Here is a 23,554-nt window from a genome sequence, read left to right as displayed (position 1 = left end):
AGCAAGGCCTGCTCTAAATCTCTCCACCTTGTTGGGGGGAGATCTTTACTCCACGCTGTAGCATGGGTTAGCATTGCCGCTTCATAATATTTCCGAACGCTAGGGAGGCCAAGGCCTCCCTTCTCTATCGGCATCTGCAGGATGTGTGCAGCCACCCGGGGTCTTTTATCCTGCCAAGTGTATGAGTTAAAGAGGGTCTGAAACTTCCTAATCAATGTATATGGGACTGGCATCGGAATGCAGCGGAACAGGTAGGTAATCTTTGGTAAGATCATCATTTTAAGAGCCGCTATTCTGCCCATCCAAGATATTTCACTATATCTTTTAGAGTGAAGCTCCGAAGTGACGGCTGTTAGCAGCTTTTCAAAGTTTTCTTTGATCACCACCGACTTTTTATTGGAGAGAAAGACTCCCAAGTGGCGAACTGCTTTGCAGGACCACTTGAAGGAGTAAGCAAGCTGGATCTCTTCCCTTTCATGCTGCGGAATATTAAGGGAGTAGGCCTCCGTCTTGGTCACATTAAGTTTGTAATAAGAGATTTCTCCGAATTGTGCGAAAAGGGCCATTAACGGAGGGATAGAGTCAACTGGGTCTGAAAGAAAGACCGTAAGGTCATCGGCAAATAGCGCAAGCTTCTGAGGGGTATCATGCATCTGTACGCCATGAATCTGTTTTGATTCTCTAATTGCGATCGCCAGGGGCTCAATAGCCAAAACAAACAATAGGGGGGAGAGGGGGCATCCCTGTCTGGTTCCGTTACTGATTGTGATCTTAGGGGAGCAGAATCCCAACCCTCTAACAACTGCGGTGGGGGCCGAGTACAGCGCCTTGGTCGCTGTGATGAATGAGTCCGGTATTCCAAACGCTGATAGAGTTTGAAATAGGTAGTCCCATCTCACCCTGTCGAAGGCCTTTTCGGCATCAAACGACAGGGTGAGTACCGGGAGTCCCATATCCGCGGCTTCTGAGAAGATATTTAAAAGGCGTCGGGTATTATCGGAACCCTGCCTTCCTTGTACAAAGCCCACCTGATCTAGGTGTATAATTGTCTGCAAGTGCTTCCCTAGCCTATTAGCCAATATTTTAGCGTAGATTTTTGCATCAACGTTGATGAGTGAGATGGGCCTGTAGCTAGAGCACAGTAATGGGTCTTTACCTTCCTTGTGAATTGTGGTAATGTTGGCTGCCAGGAAGGCGCCTTTAGTTGCCACTTTTTGGAAGAGTCGGAGCAGTATCGAGGTTATGATCGGGCTAAGTGTTCGATAGAACATTGCCGTGAACCCATCTGGCCCAGGGGCCTTATGGGGTGCGAGGTCCTCTATGGCTGCTTTGACCTCTTCTAATGTGAACTGTCGCTGTAATTCGGCTTTAGATTCCTCAGTTAGAGTGGGCACAGGTAGTGTTTCTAAGAATTTGAGAATGTCGCCATGGTCAGAGCTGCCAGTTGCTTCAGATTGCTCAAGATTGTATAGTGAAGAATAGTAACTAGCAAACGCAGCGCCTATTTCTTTAGGAGAGTGTACCACACCACTGCACGTCGCTATGTGGGGTATCTTTTTCTCTAGTGTGCGCATGCGTAATTTGTTAGCTAGAAGCTTGTCTGCCCTATTGCCTTTGTGGTAATACAATTGTTTGAGCTTATGTAGATTCTCCTGGACCCGGGACAGATCTCTCTTGGAGATTTTTTCCCTGATAAGTCCAATTTGATTGGCTACTTGAACACTAGGGATCGTTTTGTTTGTCTGTTCAAGGGCACGAAGATCTCCATATAAATTCGCTAAGGGCTGGCTATGCTCTTTGCGCAGTCGGGCCATTTTTTTAATAAAATGACCCCGTAGGTATGCTTTAAGAGCGGCCCAGACCATGTCAATGTCGGTGGTTCCTGTGTCATTATGTGACAGGAACTCCTTCACAACCTCTTGGAGCGCCGGAAGCTCTATATCAGAGAGCTATTGGTCAGAAAGTCGCCATGGCAGCCTATTAGTCAGGGCTTGTAGCTGAGTGAAATCTAAGCATACCATGTCATGGTCTGACCATGTACACGGTCTGATGGAAGGGTTAGTAAGTTGGTCTAGAGACCACGAATCACAGAATATATGATCGATCCTGGAATATGAATTGTGGGCTTTTGAGTAGTGTGTAAAGTCTTTCTCTGAAGGTGCTAAGCATCTCCAAGCGTCATAGAGGTTGTGTTGGTATATGAGTTTCCGGAAAGCGTTGGAGGTAGATGAGACGTTTCTGTCAGAGTGTGTCGTAATGGTGGATTGCTTGTCTTTGGCTGGGTCCCAGACCATGTTGAAATCCCCCCCAATAATTAGGTGTCCTCTTTTGATCTGTTCTACGTGTGCTAATAATTTGCGGAGGAAGGGAACTTGTTTGGAATTAGGTGCATATAATGAGACTAGTGTGAACAGTGTGTTATTAAGTGAACAGATAAGTATCAGGTACCTACCCTCACTATCTCTTTCAATATACTCCATGGTAAAGGACAAGTCTCTACTAATCAGGAGGGCAACTCCTTTGGTCCTGCCCTCAGAATTGGAGGCAGTTTCACATACTGGGAAGTATCGGGAAATCCCAGAGAGTCGGAGTTCCCCCATCCAGTGTGTCTCCTGTAGGAACATTATGTGTACTTTGTGTGCTAGGAGATATCGCTGTAGAAATTTCCTCTTAGTGGGGGAATTTAAGCCTTGCGCGTTCAGCGTAGCTATACGTATCGGGGCCATTTTGGGAGTGGCGGGGGGCTGCCTGGGTTACTTAGGGTGGTAAATCAGTCTAGCAGTCAAATGTGGCGGATCAGTCTTATGCTGTGAGGGCTAGGAAAACGTGATATATATTAACTGAGAGGTATTATAAAAGGAAACCTCTATGACTGGATAAAAGTGATAAGTATACACTTTCGCAATGAGTGCATCAACCGGTCTTTGCCAGTGGGGCATAACTAATATGGTGGAGGGGAGCTGAGCGGAGAGGGGTCCACGACCCCGCCGACTTAAAATATGGGTTATAAATCTGTGGAATGAAAAGGCATATGTATTGCATATGTACATCATACATAATAGAACATTCAATGCTGTAAACCTCATATTATAAACATTAATCTCAACAGCAACAACAACAGGAGGGATTTTGAACATAACTGGGCGATGCAACGTAAAGTGATTAGTGGCGTATCAACTACCTTTCCCTTTCTGGGCATTACTTAATTCCCTGTGTCTTGTATAGAGCCCTATTCATTACACAAGCAGGTTCTCGCTAGGAATCTGATCTATGCCTTATCGCAGTTGGACTAACTGAGGGGGGCATTAGGGTCGTAGTCCAGGGTCCTCTGCATGACAGACGGCTAGGACATTAAACAATAAAGGCATTGCTTAGGTTAGTGGCTTATGTCTAAAGAGGATGGAGCACTAGAGGGCATGGAATTATCCCTAATCTTTAGGGTACTAACTGTGGATCGACTTGCCATAGGAGTTAGAGACTTACAGCTAAAGTATCGGCAAGGGCAGGTTAGTCGTTTTGTGAGGGAGTCGTGCTTAAGTTAGATTAGATGCCTCTATACTCCCAATATAGGACAGGGCTTAGCAGGAGGCATTAAGATATGATATGGGTAGAGTGTATGTCAGACTCATGGAGAAGGTCCTAGCATGATGGGGGCCACGTACTAGTTATGGGCGCTCAGATACAGATTCAGTCTCCTCCCTGTGTCTCCTGCTACTAAGTGCTGAAGGGGACAGTATAAATAAGCTTATAGGTGTTCAATTGCCTAAGTATATAAGTCTGTGTAATAGACTAACAATAAATATGTGATCAATAACTCAATATAACAAAACAACAATTTACATGTGGGCATAAGTAAAGAAACAGGCATATTTAAGGATTATGGTAAGTGTCCATTACTTGGGTAAACAAATAAGCTACAATATATGATTGCTTAGGTCTCACCCATCTTCATCCTGCTTAGGCAGGATAGCAGTCCTTAAACATTGTAGAGCACTCCCTCCTATGGTGAGTCATCTTCGTCTTTCAGAGGGTCCAGCAGATAGAATGAACAAAGTAAGTAAAACAAGTAGAACAAAAAGAAAAGCAGACAGGCTCTCTACTTGTCTGCATCTCGTTGTGAATCAGTAGAATCTCTGTGCTTCTTAAAGGCTTCGTTGGATGTTCCAGGAGTACCAGAGGATCTTTGTGGTAGCGGTTTCCATGGTGGGGCTGACGCCCTCAGTCCATTGCCTATTTCTGTGTCGGGAGAGCGATCTCCTCCATCTGGAGGGAGCAAGTTCCACTTTTGCAGCAACTCACGTGCCTGTTGAGGGGTAGAGGCCATATATTGGTGACTGTCCTTGGTGATAAACAGCCTTACTGGGAACCCCCACCTGTACTTCAGATCTCTCTCTCTCTCAGTATTTTAGTATAGGGCTGGAAATGTTTGCGGATCTGGAGCGTGTGAGTAGAAAGATCCGGGTAGATTTGCAGACCTGCATACCCTTCAGGCAATTGCTTGTCTCTGGCTAAGGCTCTAATGATTTTTTCTCTGTAGGTATAGTAGTGAAGCCTCGCTATCACATCTCTTGGTTGTCCACCATCCGCTGTTCGTGCCCTGAGGGCTCTGTGTACTCTGTCTATGAGATTCTCATCACCTGTCGCTGACCCCAATACAGCTTCAAATAGACCATGTAGATATTTCTCAAGGTCCTGTGGTAGAACTGATTCCGGCACGCCTTTGATGCGTATATTGTTGCGACGCGACCTGTCTTCTAGGTCCGCCAGCTTCAATTCCAAATCAGTGATCTGAATGGCCAGGGATTGGGAGTAGCTAAGAAGGTTGGTGTGATCTATAGCCAAGTCTTCTTGTTTGCGCTCCAGCGCATCAGTTCTCTCTCCTATGAGACCGATATCTCTCTTCAAGTCGGCATGCGATCTATCAAATCTCTTAGTCAAGGAATCGTGATGTGAGGTTAGCAGGGATTGGATGGTTTCTATCATATTGTTGTTAGTACTATTAGATATCTCCAGGGCCTGTGAGGCCTTTTGCTTTAAGATTGAACCGGTCTGGGTGTCTGAGGCACTCCCCGTATCTGAGTATTCATCTTCTGATCTCGCCTGGGCCATGTTAGAGCGGTGCTGAAAATGATCCACCACAGTTCTTTTTGGCGTAGCATGGGGCTTCTGCTTCCTTTTCTGGGCCTGCGACATCTTGTATTTACGGGATGCGAGACTATCAAGTGAAATATGTATGTTAATGTTGAGAGCTTGCTTATTTATTTTACATATGCTATTAGGAACCCATTAGCCGGCGGGGCCACGAACAATTAGTGTTCAATTACATGTTGCTATGGTCCATTCCCTCCAGGTGAAGAGGGCGCTCTGGTGAGGGCAGCCTAATCTGGGAGTCTTTATATCTGGTGCCTTGATTTACTTGGATATGTATATCTGCAACAGTGAGAGAATGAAAAGCGGGACCTTCTCCTTGAAGTGTATTCTTTATATATGTTCAGCCTCTATTTTCCAAAACGGGAGATATGGTGATGGTTGCAGTCGTGAGAATGAACCCCTCTCCCCTGGGTATGTGTCTCCTATTGACGAAGTGGGTAAAGGGGGTGAGGATATGACCCACCAGTAGTATCTGGTGGGAAATGGCAGGGAGGGGGGTAATACTTGTAATTGCTGGCCTATAACCGGTTAAGCTGCTCAGATTGTAATGTGGACGCGTCACCAAATGGTGGGGTCAGTCTCTGGCTCAAATTGCTTGTGTAGAGGTTCCCAGTAAGAAATAAAGCAGTCTACAGGGCCTACTTTTGGGCTATGTGAGTAGTAGGTATCCAGCTATGTTTACACTTCCAGAGTATCTTTAATATCCCATTAACTGATTCTCTTTCATGGGCTAGGGAGGTTGTAACAAGTATAAACAATGCTTGCTGTGTTGGTGTTAAAGATTTACCAATGTCTCAAGTATCTCCTATAGTTTGTAGGCCTGTCATGCAGTAGGAGAAAACTGAATAGCGTGTCAGTAGCGATAAAGCGATTTAGGCTCTTTCTGTGGAGGTTAGCATATTGTTCTTAAAGTCTCTCCAAGTGCAGGCCTGCGGCTGGTAAGTGTTTGTGACTGTATAGTGTGATTGTGCTGCGACTCAGCTTGTTCCCTTTCTTTAGTAAGGGGTGTGTTGTTTGGAGACCGACTGCTGGGCGACGGTGTCTCCTGGAGGCTTTTGACTCGGTGGAGTCTAGTTCCTGCGGTCTCTAACAAGGCTTGTGGACTATCTGCGGGTCAGTGTCCTTGGGCCTTTTTCTTTTGTTTCAAAGTTGTTCTCGGCTTCGGACAAAGCGGGATTTTGTTGGGTAGGGGTTTTCAGGCCTGGTGCCCTCAGAATGGGCTGCCTATTGTACCTCCCGTTTTTTTTGCATTCAGTGTCCTCTATAGCTTGGGTATTGTTTTCCCAAAAGTAATGAATGCAGCTGTGGACTCTTTCCATTTATGAAGAAAAACTTAAATTATGTTTACCTGATCATTTTCTTTTCTTCAGATGGAAAGAGTCCACAGCTCCCCGCCCGTATTTTTATGTGGGGTGGCCGTAATTTTTGTTCTTCTGGCACCTTTTCACCCTGATTTTTCTTCTACTGTTCCTTGTTACTTGGCAGAATGACTGGGGAATGAGGGAAGTTGGAGGAATATTTAAGCCTTTGGCTGGGGTGTCTTTGCCTCCTCCTGGTGGCCAGGTTCTGAATTCCCAAAAGTAATGAATGCAGCAGTGGACTCTTTCCATCTGAAGAAAAGAAAATTATCAGGTAAGCATAATTTTAAGTTTTTTTCCCTCTCCCTTCTCTCAGGCCATATCTTCTCTGTATACTCCTTTTTTTTCTCTCCTCTCATATCTCTTCACTCTTTTTTTTTCCCTCCACTCTCTCTTAACTCTATTTTCTTCTCCACTTTCACTTTTTTTTCCACTCTCTCTGCACCCATTTACCCTTTTCAGATGTAACAGTCTAAGCATTTATGGAGTCTCTACAGCCCTAGAGGAATAACATATACAGTACTTGCCCTTTCATGGATTATTATTATTGTTATTATCGATTATTTGTAGAGCGCCAACAGATTCCGCAGTGCTGGATTTTATTATATCCCTGCAAAGATCTGGCAGATTTGTTGACTTTAGTATGAAATGTGATTTTTGACATTCGCTGAAGTTTTTTGTAAAGATGATAATTGACATGATCACTTCCTACACTTTTTAAATATGAATCAAGGATTGTGAATTACCAAAAACAAAAAAAAAAGAGTAGTGGTGACTTGTTTACTGGATCACTGAGGGTGGTGCCCCTCCCTCCCCCCCCAAAAAATAGACTCTCTATTACATAATGCCCTTATTATTATATTATATTTATATTATTAAATTGATTTTCTAATTTAATCATCATGTTTTCTTAGATTCCCACATACTTTAAATACCTTCTTAAAACGACAGCTCTTATTCACATTCCTTTTTCTCCTTTCTCACAAATTAGTTATTCCTAGACCCTGCTGGCTCTTCCTGTAATTTAAATTTAAATGTATAGATAAGGCATGGACAGGTTAGTCTGCAGTCCATGAAAAAAGAGAAAGAATACAACATGCAATATATATATATATCAGCCAATCAGATTGATAGCCAATTGGCTATCAGCCAATCAGAGCTCAGATTAGATCTTTGTATCCAATCACAACAGAAATAATTTATTTTGTCCTTCAGAATTATGAAGATATTGATTCTCTCATCTTGTTTCAGCTTTGTTTTGGAGGCATTATACTAGATGGACTCTTAATCATTCTGTAGGCTATCTATCTATCTATCGATCTATCTATCTGTTTTTTTTTGTTTTTTTTTGTGCATTTTATCTCATCATCCAATTTTCCAAGGGCATATTATATATGGTTTTCATCCAAGCTGGAATTTATCAACATTTATGTTATCGATACTGAGTATAAAACGTATACTGCAAGAGGTTTAGGAGACTGAAAATAAAATGTGTGTGTGGGGAGTTATGTGTAAATCTCTTTCTGGAAATGTATAGCACAGGCAGATCCATGTACAATATTGCAACAGTGCTATCTATTTAGATAAGACACTTCTCAGTAGACGGTTATTGACACATGAAGTACTGCATTGTTTCTCAACTGCGGTCATCAAGTAGCCCCAACAGGCCATGTTTTCATTATAGCTGAACCAGTGCACAGGTGAAGTAATCAACTAATCAGTAACCATGGTTACTAACCTGCTCTCACCCATCAACTGATTTTTTTTCACCTATGCACTGGTTCAGCTATAATGAAAATCTGGCTTGTTGGGGGTACTTGAGGACCGCAGTTGAGAAACAATGAAGTACAGTATATATTGTTTGTTCACTTTGTTATATTCTTAAAATGTGTTTATGTGACTTATGAGCACCACTAATTACCAGCAAGATCGCAGTAGTTAAGGTTACTCTCACTTTTATGGGCTCTTATTTTTGTACCTATTGAATTCTCATATTAACAAACATGATTATGGTGTTAGAACATTTTACTATTGGACTATTGCTTGCAGATAAATGTATACATCCATGCAATTGGGCTAAACACATAGTTAAAGTCAGCATTGCTAAGCAATGCAGTTCTGGGGTCTAGCTGAACAGTAGAAGCAGTAGTATTAAAAAGTATGCTGCTCTGTATAATTATTTTGAAGATAGACAGAACACTAACCTGCACTAATAAAAAGCCCACCAACCTACATTAGGATTGTACACATTCTGCACATGTCCATATATAGCTGCTTGGAGGGGCTGCTTTGGGCCCCTCTAAGCACTTGGGCTCTGGTGCCACTGCACCTGCTGCACCAATGGTACTTCCGCCCCTGTAGCTGAACTTACCCAGAGACAAGAAGCATATGATGATGCTAAGAGGGACAGTGAGTTGAGACAGGAATTGGGGAACCTTTTGCTAAAATTTTTGAATCCCACCACTGACCATCAGGGTATAAAGTCACCACTGATTTGCTAAGTTTAGTTCTTATATCATAAGGAGATGAACCATTATAGCTACTATAGTTATAGTTAAAGCTATTTTCTTCTTAAACGGGGAGAGTCCACAGCTGCATTCATTACTTTTGGGAATTCAGAACCTGGCCACCAAAGGCTTTAATAACTCCCCCACTTCCCTCATCCCCCAGTCATTCTTTGCCTTTTCGTCAAAGGAGGTTGGCAGAGAAGTGTCAGAAGATTTTAGATAGTCTCTTATGGAGGGTAGTACTCTTAGAATTGCAACTGGAGTTTTAAGTAATCCTGTCAGCCTCTCAATGAGAGCATGGATGAATGTTAGAGTCCGGAGATGCAGGGAGAGTCTTTCATTGAAACCATCCCCACTCATGTTAACAGCTCCTTAGCAATCAGCGTTGACTAGTTTCGCTGCCTGCTTTCTTCTCTCAAGTCCATGTCAGAAGCGAGGTTACTATCTGTCACACTTGAAGGGCCGTGTTTCTGTTCCAAGGCGTTGATTCCAGTAAGATCGTTTCATTTTACTTTGATGATGTGCTAAGTAATGTAAACGAAGAAGTCAGGGTCTCAGTGGGAATCCTTTATCTTTGTAAGGAATCAAGGGTTAATATCTCCTGAGGGGGGTTATTGAACAGGGGGGACTTTAATCATGTTTGTTATGTGATTCTGTCTGCTACTGTGTAGAGTCACTTGGGCTTGTGGCTAGTTCGGAACATAACGGCCTTTTCTTGTCAGGCTGCGCAGCCCTTGTAGGCCTTGGCACGTTGTCACGATTCTGTGCTCCATCTCCGTATTCCTTACCGTGTGGCGACGGAGGAGAGTCTATTCACTAGCTGTCTGGGTCTCAGGAGGTGGTGAGTTCCCCAGCCATTGGGGGGTGTAAGGTGCCGTTTTTATTTTGTCTTTTCATAATTTTCTATACACCAAGTTATGGAGGATTATGATTTTTTTAGAAACGGATGTCTCAGATTCAGATTCTACTTCTTGTGAAGAGTATGAAATGGCCCGTGTAATCCATGCCCATCAGTTATGTTCTGAATGCCGCTCTAGAGTGCTCTCTCTTCTCCCGATACAGGGAACTTAGAGTCCACCGAGCCATCCGCACCTGGGAATCCCATATCCTGTGCTGCGTGTCCCTTAGAACCTTCTTTGGCTACGCAAGCAGGTGTCCCTAATGTCATTACCCCTTCTCCGGAAGGCGGCTTGTTTCCTCCAGAGGTTATGACACGGTACCGCATGGCCATATCTATGGCGTTGGCGTATTTACATCTTCCAGAGGAGGTGTTACTGAGATACTGTTCGTGTTATGTTAACCAGGGATCGTCAGGTGTGGGATCGTCTGGGTTAGATCAGCCATCTGGGGAAGCATTTTCCTCTGAAGCTTCAGGGGCCCAACCCTCGAGTCGGGGTAGTCAGTTGCCCCGGCGGAGGTAAGTCTTACGTTTAGTTATAGACTGGCGCGCCTTCGTGTCTTACTACGGCATGTTTTTGCAGTGCTGGAGGATCCTAGTGCTAATAGTCTGAGGGATCCGCGGTCTTCTGTTTCAGACGGCAAGCTGGGTTAGACTTGTGGGGATGATGTAATCTTGTTGCCTCCAATTTTCCTTCTTTTTTGGGTATCTTATTCCAGTTCTGAGCTTTGGAAGAATGGGGTCTCTGATTGGCTTGTCCTGTTGGTGTACCAATTCTTCTTGGGCGTTCACCTGTGGGTGCTGCCCTCGTTTTCTTTGATTTGGTTCGGATGTATTTTATTTTGTTCTTATGAAGCTAATGTCTGTTTTTTCCCTTGGGAAATATTTCTTCTCTGGCCGTGTGGCTTAACTATTACCTATCACCCTTCTGTGGGGAGTTGTATCCCGCTGTGTCCTAAGCTCTCTGGGTATGGGACATTCTCGTGTGAGTTTAGCAACCAAGTTATCTTGGATATGACAGTTTTTGCTTCGCCTATGGTGCAAGTCTACTCCTGATGGGGTAACCTAGTGGTTCCTCAGGGTTTTTTCTAAATAGTTAAGTCGGCTCTGAGTTTTCGGGTGCCGGGTCTGTTTGTCCTGTCTTTGACTGGATTTTTGGGGGTCTGTATCCAGATCCCTTAGGTCTGGTTCTAGACGGCCCAGTTTCTCGGTTCCTGGACGTTTTTATGTTCCTACGGGAGTAATCTCTCCCTTGCAGGGAAATCTAGACTTCTTCTGGGCCGGCCTTAGTGACCGGATGGTTTTTCGTTCGGTATTTGACCTTTGAGCAGCTTTATGCTTCAGCCCCGCTGTTCTAGTCTGATGATTAACTTAGCCGTCTAGTGAGCGGAAGGTTTACAATTTGAAACCAGCTGCAGCTATTTGCAACTTGATTGTGTGCTAGCATATTGTTAAGTTCTGGTTTCTCTTTCCCTCCCTTTGGGGGTGAATTTGACATCCCACTGTATCCGCCTGGTGCTTGGAGGTACTTTTTATGCCTCTGTCGTTGGGGTTGCCCCCCCTGCCTTGTGTGCGGGATGTCAATGTGAAGGGATGGATTTCTTGTGGGTCTCCTTTTGGATGTACCTTGCATCCTCAGGAAGGGGGCTGTGTCTGGGTTATGGAACCCAAGCTCTTTGGGGGGGGGGGCTGGATTCCTCCTTTTTTGATTCCTGCAGATCTTTATGATTTGGGGTACTTTTAATATATATAATAAGTCTTTCGGACATTATCAGTCACTTTGGTGCTGGGTCCGTTGCCGGAGTCAGGGATCCGTCTGATCTGTTTGATCTTAACCGCGTATCATAGTTATTGTGAACCTTCTTTGAGTGAGAGACTTTGCGGTGGATTCCTCCTCGGCAGGTAGTTTTCTCTACTGGGTTCGGTTCCTTCCTTTCTTGTCCCTTTTTGGGAAGGTCCAGTCCTGCACTGTTTCGGAGTTCTTCTTCTGAAGAAGGTCCTGTTCATTTTCATAGCTAGGGTGGCGACCTGTTTTTTAAGTCCTTATTTGTAGCAGGACGCCTATGGCTTGGAGGAGTATGTTCAGATATCTGATGCTGTTTTTTTCAGCGGCTCCTAGGGATGGTTTGTCTTTCGGTTGCTCTATTCTGGGTGCGAGTGAGCGCTCTGTGTAGGGGAGGGATTTTTCTTTCCTCCTTTTCAGTTCTCAGGACATTTATTGGTCCTTTGTTTTAGGTAGAGGGGGCTTTACAAGTTCTCACTTTGCTTTGCTGGGTTGGCAGGGTCTTTTCATAGGGGTCCTGTTTCATCCTAGTTCACTCTTTTGGCGTTCCCTTTCTTGGTCCTAGTCCCTTTGGGTTCTGAGGGTCCTTTCGGACTCACTTAGCTGAGTCTCCTCTTCCCCGCTGGGGGAATGTGGATGTTTCCCCTTTCTTTTGATCGGGGGTGAGTTTAATTTCTCCAACATAGGTGTGTCCGGTCCACGGCGTCATCCTTACTTGTGGGATATTCTCTTCCCCAACAGGAAATGGCAAAGAGCCCAGCAAAGCTGGTCACATGATCCCTCCTAGGCTCCGCCTTCCCCAGTCATTCTCTTTGCCGTTGCACAGGCAACATCTCCACGGAGATGGCTTAGAGTTTTTTGGTGTTTAAATGTAGTTTTTATTCTTCAATCAAGAGTTTGTTATTTTAAAATAGTGCTGGTATGTACTATTTACTCTGAAACAGAAAAGAGATGAAGATTTCTGTTTGTAAGAGGAAAATGATTTTAGCAACCGTTACTAAAATCGATGGCTGTTTCCACACAGGACTGTTGAGAGGAATTAACTTCAGTTGGGGGAAACAGTGAGCAGACTTTTGCTGCTTGAGGTATGACACATTTCTAACAAGACTTGGTAATGCTGGAAGCTGTCATTTTCCCTATGGGATCCGGTAAGCCATTTTTATTAAATAAGAATAAAGGGCTTCACAAGGGCTTTAAAGACTGGTAGACATTTTTCTGGGCTAAAACGATTGATTTATAAGCATTTTTAATAGTTTATAGCTTTGAGGAGTTATTTTATTCTTGGGAATTATGTTAAAGAAACGGCAGGCACTGTATTGGACACCTTTTTCACTGGGGGCCTTCTCTAATCATAGGCAGAGCCTCATTTTCGCGCCACTAATGCGCAGTTGTTTTTGGGAAGCAAGGCATGCAGATGCATGTGTGAGGAGCTCAGATACATAGAAAAAGCTTACTGAAGGCGTCATTTGGTATCGTATTCCCCTCTGGGCTTGGTTGGGTCTCAGCAAAGCAGATACCAGGGACTGTATAGGGGTTAAATATAAAAACGGCTCCGGTTATTTTAAGAGTTAAAGCTTTCAAATTTGGTGTGCAATACTTTTAAGGCTTTAAGACACTGTGGTGAAATTTTGGTGAATTTTGAACAATTCCTTCATACTTTTTCACATATTCAGTAATAAAGTGTGTTCAGTTTAAAATTTAAAGTGACAGTAACGGTTTTATTTTAAAACGTTTTTTGTTCTTTGTTATCAAGTTTATGCCTGTTTAACATGTCTGAACTATCAGATAGACTATGTTCTGTATGTGAGGAAGCCAAGGTTCCTTCTCATTTAAATAGATGTGATGTATGTGACAAACAATTTAGAGAAAATGATGCCCAAGATGATTCCTCAAGTGAGGGGAGTAAGCATGGTACTGCATCATCCCCTCCTTCGTCTACGCCAGTCTTGCCCACACAGGAGGCCCCTAGTACTTCTAGTGCGCCAATACTCCTTACTATGCAACAATTAACGGCTGTAATGGATAATTCTATCAAAAACATTTTAGCCAAAATGCCCACTTATCAGCGAAAGCGCGACTGCTCTGTTTTAGAAAATACTGAAGAGCATGAGGACGCTGATGATAATGGTTCTGACATGCCCCTACACCAGTCTGAGGGGGCCAGGGAGGTTTTGTCTGAGGGAGAAATTTCAGATTCAGGGAAAATTTCTCTACAAGCTGAACCTGATGTGATTACATTCAAATTTAAATTGGAACATCTCCGCGCTCTGCTTAAGGAGGTGTTGTCTACTCTGGATGATTGTGACAATTTGGTCATTCCAGAGAAATTATGTAAGATGGACAAGTTCCTAGAGGTCCCGGGGCCCCCCGAAGCTTTTCCTATACCCAAGCGGGTGGCGGACATTGTAAACAAAGAATGGGAAAGGCCCGGCATACCTTTTGTCCCTCCCCCTATATTTAAGAAATTGTTTCCTATGGTCGACCCCAGAAAGGACTTATGGCAGACAGTCCCCAAGGTCGAGGGGGCGGTTTCTACTCTAAACAAACGCACTACTATCCCTATAGAAGATAGTTGTGCTTTCAAAGATCCTATGGATAAAAAATTAGAGGGTTTGCTTAAAAAGATGTTTGTTCAGCAAGGTTACCTTCTACAACCAATTTCATGCATTGTTCCTGTCACTACAGCAGCGTGTTTCTGGTTCGATGAACTAGAAAAGTCGCTCGATAAAGATTCTTCTTATGAGGAGATTATGGACAGAGTTCACGCTCTTAAATTGGCTAACTCTTTTACTTTAGACGCCACTTTGCAATTAGCTAGATTAGCGGCGAAAAATTCAGGGTTTGCTATTGTGGCGCGCAGAGCGCTTTGGCTAAAATCTTGGTCAGCGGATGCGTCTTCCAAGAACAAATTGCTTAACATACCTTTCAAGGGGAAAACGCTGTTTGGCCCTGACTTGAAAGAGATTATTTCAGATATCACTGGGGGTAAGGGCCACGCCCTTCCTCAGGATAGGTCTTTTAAGGCTAAAAATAAACCAAATTTTCGTCCCTTTCGCAGAAACGGACCAGCCTCAAGTTCTACATCCTCTAAGCAAGAGGGTAATACTTCTCAAACCAAGCCAGCCTGGAGGCCAATGCAAGGCTGGAACAAAGGTAAGCAGGCCAAGAAACCTGCCACTGCTACCAAGACAGCATGAGATGTTGGCCCCCGATCCGGGACCGGATCTGGTGGGGGGCAGACTTTCTCTCTTCGCTCAGGCTTGGGCAAGAGATGTTCTGGATCCTTGGGCGCTAGAAATAGTCTCCCAAGGTTATCTTCTGGAATTCAAGGAGCTACCCCCAAGGGGGAGGTTCCACAGGTCTCAATTGTCTTCAGACCACATAAAAAGACAGGCATTCTTACATTGTGTAGAAGACCTGTTAAAAATGGGAGTGATTCATCCGGTTCCATTAGGAGAACAAGGGATGGGATTCTACTCCAATCTGTTCATAGTTCCCAAAAAAGAGGGAACATTCAGACCAATCTTAGATCTCAAGATCCTAAACAAATTTCTCAAGGTTCCATCGTTCAAAATGGAAACCATTCGGACAATTCTTCCTACCATCCAGGAAGGTCAATTCATGACCACGGTGGATTTAAAGGATGCGTATCTACATATTCCTATCCACAAGGAACATCATCGGTTCCTAAGGTTCGCCTTTCTGGACAAGCATTACCAGTTTGTGGTACTTCCATTCGGATTAGCCAATGCTCCAAGAATTTTCACAAAGGTACTAGGGTCCCTTCTAGCGGTGCTAAGACCAAGGGGCATTGCAGTAGTACCTTACTTGGACGACATACTGATTCAAGCGTCGTCTCTACCACAAGCAAAGGCTCATACGGACATTGTCCTGGCCTTTCTCAGATCTCACGGGTGGAAAGTGAACGTAGAAAAAAGTTCTCTATCTCCGTCAACAAGAGTTCCCTTCTTGGGAACAATAATAGACTCCTTAGAAATGAGGATTTTTCTGACAGAGGCCAGAAAATCAAAACTTCTAAGCTCTTGTCAAGTACTTCATTCTGTTCTTCTTCCTTCCATAGCGCAGTGCATGGAAGTAATAGGTTTGATGGTCGCGGCAATGGACATAGTTCCTTTTGCGCGAATTCATCTAAGACCATTACAACTGTGCATGCTCAGTCAGTGGAATGGGGATTATACAGACTTGTCTCCGACGATACAAGTAGATCAGAGGACCAGAGATTCACTCCGTTGGTGGCTGACCCTGGACAACCTGTCACAAGGGATGAGCTTCCGCAGACCAGAGTGGGTCATTGTCACGACCGACGCCAGTCTGGTGGGCTGGGGCGCGGTCTGGGAACCCCTGAAAGCTCAGGGTCTTTGGTCTCGGGAAGAATCTCTTCTCCCGATAAATATTCTGGAACTGAGAGCGATATTCAATGCTCTCAAGGCTTGGCCTCAGCTAGCAAAGGCCAAATTCATACGGTTTCAATCAGACAACATGACGACTGTTGCGTATATCAACCATCAGGGGGGAACAAGGAGTTCCCTGGCGATGGAAGAAGTGACCAAAATAATTCAATGGGCGGAGACTCACTCCTGCCACTTGTCTGCAATCAACATCCCAGGAGTGGAAAATTGGGAAGCGGATTTTCTGAGTCGTCAGACATTTCATCCGGGGGAGTGGGAACTCCATCCGGAAATCTTTGCCCAAATAATTCAATTGTGGGGTATTCCAGACATGGATCTGATGGCGTCTCGTCAGAACTTCAAGGTTCCTTGCTACGGGTCCAGATCCAGGGATCCCAAGGCGACTCTAGTGGATGCACTAGTAGCACCTTGGAGCTTCAACCTAGCTTATGTGTTCCCACCGTTTCCTCTCATTCCCAGGCTGGTAGCCAGGATCAAACAGGAGAGGGTATCGGTGATCTTGATAGCTCCTGCGTGGCCACGCAGGACTTGGTATGCAGATCTGGTGAATATGTCATCGGCTCCACCATGGAAGCTACCTTTGAGACAGGACCTTCTTGTTCAAGGTCCGTTCGAACATCCGAATCTGGCCTCACTCCAACTGACTGCTTGGAGATTGAACGCTTGATTTTATCAAAGCGAGGGTTCTCAGATTCTGTCATTGATACTCTTGTCCAGGCCAGAAAGCCTGTAACTAGAAAAATCTACCATAAAATATGGAAAAAATATATCTGTTGGTGTGAATCTAAAGGATTCCCATGGAACAAGATAAAAATTCCTAAGATTCTATCCTTTCTTCAAGAAGGTTTGGAGAAAGGATTATCTGCAAGTTCTTTGAAGGGACAGATTTCTGCTTTATCTGTTTTACTTCACAAAAAGCTGGCGGCTGTGCCAGATGTTCAAGCTTTTGTTCAGGCTCTGGTTAGAATCAAGCCTGTTTACAAACCTTTGACTCCTCCTTGGAGTCTTAATTTAGTTCTTTCAGTTCTTCAGGGGGTTCCGTTTGAACCCCTACATTCCGTTGATATCAAGTTATTATCTTGGAAAGTTTTGTTTTTGGTTGCAATTTCTTCTGCTAGAAGAGTTTCAGAGTTATCTGCTCTGCAGTGTTCTCCTCCTTATTTGGTGTTCCATGCAGATAAGGTGGTTTTGCGTACTAAACCTGGTTTTCTTCCGAAAGTTGTTTCTAACAAAAATATTAACCAGGAGATAGTCGTGCCTTCTTTGTGTCCGAATCCAGTTTCAAAGAAGGAACGTTTGTTGCACAATTTGGATGTAGTTCGTGCTCTAAAATTCTATTTAGAGGCTACAAAGGATTTCAGACAAACATCTTCCTTGTTTGTTGTTTATTCTGGTAAAAGGAGAGGTCAAAAAGCAACTTCTACCTCTCTCTCTTTTTGGCTTAAAAGCATCATCAGATTGGCTTATGAGACTGCCGGACGGCAGCCTCCTGAAAGAATCACAGCTCATTCCACTAGGGCCGTGGCTTCCACATGGGCCTTCAAGAACGAGGCTTCTGTTGATCAGATATGTAAGGCAGCGACTTGGTCTTCACTGCACACTTTTACTAAATTTTACAAATTTGATACTTTTGCTTCTTCTAAGGCTATTTTTGGGAGAAAGGTTTTGCAAGCCGTGGTGCCTTCCATCTAGGTGACCTGATTTGCTCCCTCCCATCATCCGTGTCCTAAAGCTTTGGTATTGGTTCCCACAAGTAAGGATGACGCCGTGGACCGGACACACCTATGTTGGAGAAAACAGAATTTATGTTTACCTGATAAATTACTTTCTCCAACGGTGTGTCCGGTCCACGGCCCGCCCTGGTTTTTTAATCAGGTCTGATGATTTATTTTCTCTAACTACAGTCACCACGGTATCATATGATTTCTCCTATGCAAATATTCCTCCTTTACGTCGGTCGAATGACTGGGGAAGGCGGAGCCTAGGAGGGATCATGTGACCAGCTTTGCTGGGCTCTTTGCCATTTCCTGTTGGGGAAGAGAATATCCCACAAGTAAGGATGACGCCGTGGACCGGACACACCGTTGGAGAAAGTAATTTATCAGGTAAACATAAATTCTGTTTTTGTGGGCTGTGTGCCTACGGGACTTCGTCTCCTCAGAGGCTTTTGGCTCGGTCGGGTCTCATAACCTGAGTGGTCTCTAGCAAGGGCCTTGCTGATTTTAACTGTTGGGCTGTTATCTCTGCCTTTTTTTTTTTTCTTTTTGTCTTTTGGCTTCTAGTGAAGCAGCTTTTTCTGTCTGGAGTTTTGGGTTTTAGGCTGTGGTGCCCTCAGAAGGGGCCGCCTTTTGTACCCGCCCGTTTTGCATTCAGTGTCCACAGCTCCCCGCCCGCGTTGTTCATTTGGGGCGGCCATATTTTTTGTTTCTTCTGGCACCTTTTTCACCCTGATATTTCTCCTACTGTTCCTTGTTCCCTCGGCAGAATGACTGGGGGATGAGGGAAGTGGGGGAGGTATTTAAGCCTTTGGCTGGGGCGTCTTTGCCTCCTCCTGGTGGCCAGGTTTTGAATTCCTAAAAGTAATGAAGGCAGCTGTGGACTCTTCCCGTCCGAAGAAAAGAAAATTATCAGGTAAGCATATTTTAAGTTTTTCTCTGTAATTTTAGATAAAATAGTTATCTATAGCTGCCTAACGCATAACTACAACATTTTGTGAAGAAGCAGTAATGGCAGGAAATATAATTTCTTGGGGGGGTGGTCAAAATTTGTCTTTGCCTGTGTAGCCAAAAATCCTAGCACCGGCCCTGGTGACAGATTATACAACAGTACTGCACAAAGCATATATAGTTTTGTAAAAGCACTTTTGATAATGTAACTAAATTACCTACTTTTAAAGGAGCATAGAAAACATGTTTGCATCTGATATAGGGCTAGATTACAAGTGGCGCACTTACGGTTGTGCTCAAGCGAAATAAGAATATCATGGGCACGTTAATGTGCATGCGTATTACAAGTTGAAAGTAAACGCATTTGCTCGAGCACAAACAAATTTAATGTATGTCAGGTTAGCGCGACTGAAGACCTCGTGTAAAGGGTTAGGGTAAAATTAAAGTTGCACAAAACACAACATAAATACAAAAAAATATACTGTTACACTTATAAAATTGGTCATATAAATATAAATATTTTTTTATATAAGTATTCAAAGGCATGAGGTATATGACCATGTATTTCACTGCAAATAATATTTCTATAATAATATTTAATGTGTTTTACTGTGTATTTACTGTAAATATTTCATATTCCATTGTTCTTCATATATAGGGAAATGTTATTTTTATTTTAAATATATATATATATATCTGTATATACCTATATTTCTATTCTTATAGATATATATTTTACATTATTATCATATATATATATATATATATATATATATATATATATAAATATATATATATAGGAATATATATTTAACAATAAAATTACATTTCTTTTCTATGTGAAGAACATAGGAATGTAAAAAATGCGTAATACGCTTCGGGTTTCACGCTTTAGGTCTAACGCAGTGTCAGGTTAGCGCACATGAAAAATGAGTTATTTAAGGGTGCATTATTGAATGATTAAATATTAAAAATATTAATTATACAGTAATATATTCTATGCATTGTTTTGAACATTTTAGTACATCTATAATTATTTTTAATTATTATGTTTTTAATAATAGGGCTGGGCGAAATGGGGGTGGGGGAATTGCTATTTTTGTTTTCTAAAAAAAAAATTGCGATTTAATCACAATTTTCACGTTAGCACCCCCTGTGTAACCTACATAAGTCCCATCAGCTCCCACTGTAAACCCCCAATAAGCATCCCCTTTAAGATGTCGCAAGGAGGGCACGGCAAATCGGAGGCCCTCCTGTACGTCATAGGTGATGTCAAAGGGGGCAGAGCTGAAAATCACATACTCTCATGGTTTTAAAACCGTGGCGATTAATTTGCAGTTTAAAACCGCATCTGTGATTAATCATGCAGCCCTAATGTGCACTAACCCCAACACCTAATTAGACCTAAAACACACAAAAAAAATTGCTAATACCTTTTATTCTATAGCAAACGAGAATTTTGGAAAGATTGTTGCAAACAATGCTTACCACATATTGCACAGGTTACATGTATGCTCCTGAGGCTACATAGATATGCCCTTGAACAATGGATGCCAAAAGAACAAAGTAAATTTAGTAATAGAAATAAATTGCGAAAGTTATTTACATGCTGCATGACTCTAGAAAGTTTAATTTAAAATTACTAATGTGTGTATGTATGTACATGTAGATATATATATATTTATTATATAGATGGGCAACTTTATTTCCTGACAAATTTAACTATAGTGATATTTGTTTTCAGTACTTTTGACTGCTATAAACATTATCAAGAAATGAAAACAACATTGCCCAAGAGAGGAAAAATATTTTATTATATAGAAAGAGGGGATAAATTCATAGACATATAGGGCCATATTACAAGTGGCGTGCTATTTAGTGCTTTCGCTCGAGCATAAACTTCGCTATAACTAATCTTTTTGTGCGTGTCGGGTAGTGCACATATTACAAGTTGAAAGTAAAACATTTGCACAGGAACGAAACCACATTTAAAAAAGTACTGCTGGTCTTAAATGTTGTTATGAACTACGCAGCAAAATGCCATGAACGTAAAATGCAATCGTGCTTACTTTCAGCTTGTAATACGTGTGCTATTTTCAGCAAATGCAAAAACCCAAATTTGCTCGTGCACAGCAGTTAGTGCCCCTCTTGTAATCTAGCCCATAGTATCCCATTGAGCTGCTGTTAAGAATACATTAGCATTTAATCGGACATGAAAGCTAAAATTAAACTTTCTTAGGTCAGGTAGAACATTTTATTTTAAGATACTTTTTTTTAAATTTACTTCTAGAAAAAATTACTTTTTTTCTCTTGGTAACCTTTGTAACCAATACTGATACGTTTATTAATACCAGGAACATAATGACTATAATTTTGTTTTTATAATTTAAAGTGCTTTTTAAACCTTTTTTTTTTCTATGGAAAAAAAAAAGTTTTGAAAACTATCAGGCATTTTGCAGCGTAGTCCATAATAATATTTTAGACCAGCAGAATTTTTTTAAATGGATGCGTATTGTAAATACAGCTATATATATCCTTTATATTTATTATATGTTTTATGTGTTTCTATGACAGGTGAACTAGCTGCTTGCCACAGCCATACTATCCCTTCACAATTTGAAGAAGTAGTTGGATTTCCCTATGAAGCTCTGTACTCAGAAAGGAATGATCTGCCTACGGTGACCACAGAAGCAGGTGCCACTGGGGCACAGCATGCAGGTGTGCAAGAAGTCTGTATTGTAGCAACCGATGATCTTAATTCACACAGCATATAGAAATCATACACTTTACGATGAAGTAGGTAGAATTCAGTGGCGTAAGGGGACACAGTGGTGAGACAGGAGGGTTAAAATTTTGGCACCAAAACATAACTGGATTGATGTTATATTCAGTAATGTGAAAGCAAATCACCAGGTTGGAAGAGATTTTAAATTAGCCGAGCAATGGGCAGTGCTTAGGATTTTATAAAGGGGGTACAGTCTCCCTGGTTTCTACAGAAAATTAATGGAAGATTGTAATTTACTTTTATGTTTCCAAAGACCGGTGATTTAGTTTTTTTTACTGATGGGTTTGGAAACGCAAGCTCTGAGAATTCCAGACCCGAACAATTCTGATTGTTCTTTCCTCATTGGGGACTTTGCAAATTTTATTTTCTGTAATTTATGGGAGGTTGCTGGCTAAGGTACTCCTATTTTCTTTTCTTCTTATTCATTTTTTTATTATGTTTTCATAGTACCCCTGTGCACCCCTGGATATGATTTATATTTATCCAGGGTTCCCAGTGACAATAAAGTGGTATATATAGCTGGTGAATTGAGGCATCATAGAAATAGTGCTTTGGTGGCAAGCATTCACTGAGGTATTGTGTCCCAGTGATTGTATGTATGCCTGCCATTGACCAGGATCAGGGATACCTCAATTACATGAGATACATACTGAGATCAGTATTTATCTCATGCTGCTGCTGGATGCCTGCATATGAGGCTATCCAGTAACGGTCAACTATTACTGTTACTAAGTATAAAATCTGTGACAGCCTAGAGACAGGCATGATGCAATGCATGCTGGTATCTGGCTCTGTGGGCTATTACTGGATGCATCAGGAGTGAGGAATTCCAGTGATGCCCAATAGATTGTCCCCATGGTGGTTGGTTGTGATCACTGTGACAGCCAGTCGTAGTGACTATATGCCATAAATGTGTTGCTTGTCTTGCCCTTCTCTGCTTTGATAACAATAGTGTAAACTTGTGACATCAATAGCATAAATGTATTGTAATAAAGTTTTTTTTTTGTTTGTTTGTTTTTTATCCCTACATTCTATTTTCTGCCTTTGTCAATTTTTTTGTAGTGCTTCTAGTTAAATACCCTGGTGTGACTAGTTTTACAAATATATATATATATATATATATATACTTTTGTGTAGTGTTTTTAGATTAGATGACTGCTATACAACTTATAGTATAAGAATAGCAAATTTTGCAAACTTTTAAACCATTAATTCCTTACTTGTTGTATTTGGCCTATATTTGCTATAAATTGCTAGGAAAACCTACATATATGAGGTATTTTTAAAATCAGGACAGAATAGTGAATTTATTTTGAGATATTTTTCTTAAGTTACACTAGTTGTGTAGAGATGATTAAAAAGAAACCTTAAGTATGAAATTCCTATTTGTTGTTAATGTATGCACTCATACAGGGTATCACAAGAAAGCAATACAGACCAAAAATGCAGAGGTTGTTATTTACTCACAGAAACTGGGAAAAAAACTAAATGTTTCTGTCATGATTCAACTGTCATTGTCATTTTAAACAACAACAATTTACTACTATTATTAAATATTTTTCATTCTCTTGGTATTGTTTGTTGAAAAGCAGGTAAGCTCAGGAGTGTGCACGTGTTTGCAGCACTATATAGCAAGCCATTTTGCAAGAATGTTATACGTTTGCAAGAGCACTAGTGGCAGCACTTTTTCCTACCATGTAGTGGTCAAGACGTGCACTCTACCTACCTAGGAATCTCTTCAACAAAGAATACCATTTTATAATAGAAGTAAATTGGAATTTTTTTTAAAATGTTATGCTCTTTCTGAATAACGAAAGAAAGTCAATGGATATTTCTGCTAGCATCTGAGCATTAAAGTGATGGTAAATCCAAGCTTTTAACAAACGCTAGGATTTACCATCACTAAAAATCAAGTGGACTTTTAAGTTATCAAACATGCACAGCGCTTAAACTTAGCAGCTCCGGCCACCCACAGA

The 23,554-nt window shown here is 42.1% G+C and overlaps 1 protein-coding gene across 3 annotated transcripts in view; it reads left to right on the top strand.

Moving 5' to 3' along the window:
• AMOTL1 (angiomotin like 1) overlaps nt 1-23,554 on the top strand; it is a 262,449-nt gene that overhangs the window by 96,923 nt on the left and 141,972 nt on the right. For all 3 annotated transcript variants that reach the window (XM_053708609.1, XM_053708607.1, XM_053708608.1), the window contains exon 2: nt 21,368-21,511. Coding sequence is in view for 1 of the 3 variants with exons in the window: in XM_053708607.1 (XP_053564582.1) it covers nt 21,368-21,511 (144 nt within the window). In the remaining 2 variants the exon portion in view is untranslated. The remainder of the gene's footprint in view (nt 1-21,367; nt 21,512-23,554) is intronic.

The sequence above is a fragment of the Bombina bombina genome, chromosome 3, assembly GCF_027579735.1.
Source record: "Bombina bombina isolate aBomBom1 chromosome 3, aBomBom1.pri, whole genome shotgun sequence".
NCBI lineage: Eukaryota > Metazoa > Chordata > Amphibia > Anura > Bombinatoridae > Bombina > Bombina bombina.
This window is presented reverse-complemented; position numbering and strand designations above follow the sequence as displayed.